Source organism: Capricornis sumatraensis, chromosome 16, assembly GCF_032405125.1.
Source record: "Capricornis sumatraensis isolate serow.1 chromosome 16, serow.2, whole genome shotgun sequence".
Classification (NCBI taxonomy): Eukaryota; Metazoa; Chordata; class Mammalia; order Artiodactyla; family Bovidae; genus Capricornis; species Capricornis sumatraensis.
This window is the reverse complement of record NC_091084.1, coordinates 82,786,241-82,788,904: the sequence shown is the minus strand read 5'-3', so window position 1 is coordinate 82,788,904 and position 2,664 is coordinate 82,786,241. Positions and strand designations below refer to the sequence as shown.

Genomic DNA, 2,664 nt, shown 5'->3' with positions numbered 1-2,664 from the left:
TATATGTTCTTAAAACTTTTTATTCCAAGTTTCCCGTGATGAATTAATGCCCAACTTTATCTGTTTTGTAAATTTGAACTTTAAATTGACTTTATCCATTCGTTTGTTCAGAAATACTTCTTGAGAAATATTCTTTGCCGGGTACTGTGCTAGAGACGGGAGTTAAAGTAAAGGTCGTCAGAATCCCCACCACAGAGGAGTTCTCGGTCTTCAGCGCAGGAAGGAAAAGGGAGAAAGGTGAGAGAGGGCCAAAGTATAAATCGCAATGTCACGTGCTCGGCTGTAAAAGGAAAGCTGCCGAAGTACCTCTGTGCATGGAGGAGCTGGGAAAGCATCATGTTAAAAGAGAGGCCTAGAATGGGGGAAAGACATGGTCAGGGACCACGGCGGGGACCTACCGTGCAGCGCGGGGAGCTCCGCGCAGTGACATGTGGACGCCTGGATCAGAGGGCCGTCTGGGGGAGAACGGATACACGTACGTGTATGCTGAGTCCCTTCACTGTTCACCTGAAACTATCGCAATACTGTTAATCAGCTATACCCCAACAGAAAACAAAAGGTTTAAATTTAAAAGAGATACCTAGAGACTCCTGTCATCTTCCCTTTTCATAGGTCCAATGCGGTACCCATGGAGGAAATAAATAAAACTGCAAAGGTGCAGTCCTTCTTTCGTCCATTCTCAGCCGACCCTAAGGTCCAGGCGGTGATTTTCGTGGCCTTCCTGGCATGTACCTGACCAGCCTGGGTGGAAATGCCCTCATTGCCCTTACTGTTCAGATCAATCATTCCCTCCACACCCCCATGTACTTTTTCCTGGCTAACCTGGCAGCTCTGGAAATCCTCTGTACATCTTGCATCGCGCCCCTGGCCTTGGCAAACCTTCTTTCAATGGGCAGGACCCCCATTTCTATCGCTGGATGTGGTACCCAGATGTTTTTCTTCGTCTTCCTGGGAGGGGCTGATTGCGTCCTGCTCGCAGTCATGGCTTACGACCGGCTGATAGCGATCCGTTACCCTTTAGGGTACACCCTCCTCATGAGCTGGCCCTTGTGTGTGGCGCTGATGGTGGGGGCCCTGGCACTAGGGTTCTTGCTGTCGCTACCGCTGACTGTTTTAATCTTCCGCCTCCCGTTCTGCAACAATAGTGAAATCTACCACTTCCGCGACATGCCCGCTGCCATGCGCCTGGCTTGCGCGGACACGCACGTTCACCAGAGCGCTCTGTAGGCCATCAGCTTCTTCGTCCTAAGCATTCCCCTCTCGATGGGCTTCGTCTCCTACGTCTTCATCGTGGCGACCGTCTTCCGGATCCGGTCCGCGGAAGGGCGCCGCCGGGCCTGCTCCGCGTGCTCCTCTCGCCTCTCGGCGGTGCTCCCGCAGCACGGCTGCACCAGCTCCATATATCTGTCCCCGAGGCCCAGCTACTCTCCTGAGTCGGGCCGGGTGGTGTCAGTGGTCTCCACCTTCATCCCTCCCAGCTTAGACCCCTTGATCTGCAGCATGAGGAACAAAGAATTGAAAAATGCCCTCAGGCGGGCACTACGCGGGCTCTAGGCCGGGTGGTTCTGTGACTTATTTAACTCAGGACACTTCTGAGAATGAAATGGGACGCTGTTAGTAATTACGCCCGGATGGTTTGCAGGAGCCGAGAGTGTACGCCACAGAGACATGGCGTTCTAGGGGCGCCGGAGGACGTGGATGCTACCCGCTGAAATGAAGCTTTAGCACGCAGGGCGGCGCAGGGTCCTGGGCGCGGATGGAGGGGAAGCATTCACTTATTGGACATCTGCTGGGAATGAGGAACGTTATGTGGGTTCTTTCACTTAGCCCATCATAAGTATCGTCTTCTTTACTCTAGAAGGGAAAACTCAAGTGCTAGCAGAATATATGCCACGATGAGAACGCACGCATCAGAAACCTGAAGACAAAGCGGACTCCACACAGTGCCACTCTCCTTGCTCTGCCAGTGGGAACATGTGTTACCTTGTACAAGTCTCTCCAAGCCTCTAGACTTCAGTTTCCTTATTTCTGAGAAAACAAAGATGAGCTAGAAGATTCCACCTGTTCCTTCAAATGTCATCAGTTCCATTCAGTTCAGTTGCTCAGTCGTGTCTGACTCTTTGCGACCTCATTAACCTCAGCACACCAGGCCTCCCTGTCCATCACCAACTCCCAGAGTTCACCCAAACTCACGTCCATTGCATCAGTGATGCCATCCAGCCATCTCATCCTCTGTCGTCCCCTCTTCCTCCTGCCCCCAATCCTTCCCAACTTTAGGGTCTTTTCCAATGAGTCAACTCTTCCCATGAGGTGGCCAAAGTATTGGAGTTTCAGCTTTAACATAAGTCCTTCCAATGAACACCCAGGACTGATCTCCTTTAGAATGGACTGGTTGGATATCCTTGCAGTCCAAGGGACTCTCAAGACTCTTCTCCAGCACCACAGTTCAAAAGCGTCGATTCTTCAGCGCTCAGCTTCACCGTCCAACCCTCACATCCATACATGACCACAGGAGAAACCATAGCCTTGAGTAGACGGACATTTGTTGGCAAAGTAATGTCTCTGCTTTTAAATATGCTATCTAGGTTGGTCATAACTTTCCTTCCAAGGAGTAAGCATCTTTTAATTTCATGGCTGCAGTCACCATCTGCAGGGATTTTGGAG

General features: G+C 51.2%; 1 protein-coding gene across 1 annotated transcript; it reads left to right on the top strand.

Annotated features, from left to right (window-relative positions):
* Positions 1-628: 628 nt before the first annotated feature.
* Positions 629-1,554, top strand: OR10V1 (olfactory receptor family 10 subfamily V member 1). Its single transcript, XM_068989386.1, is given in 2 exon segments — positions 629-722; positions 725-1,554. Coding segments are annotated over 2 exon segments (924 nt in total).
* The last annotated feature ends 1,110 nt before the right edge of the window (positions 1,555-2,664 follow it).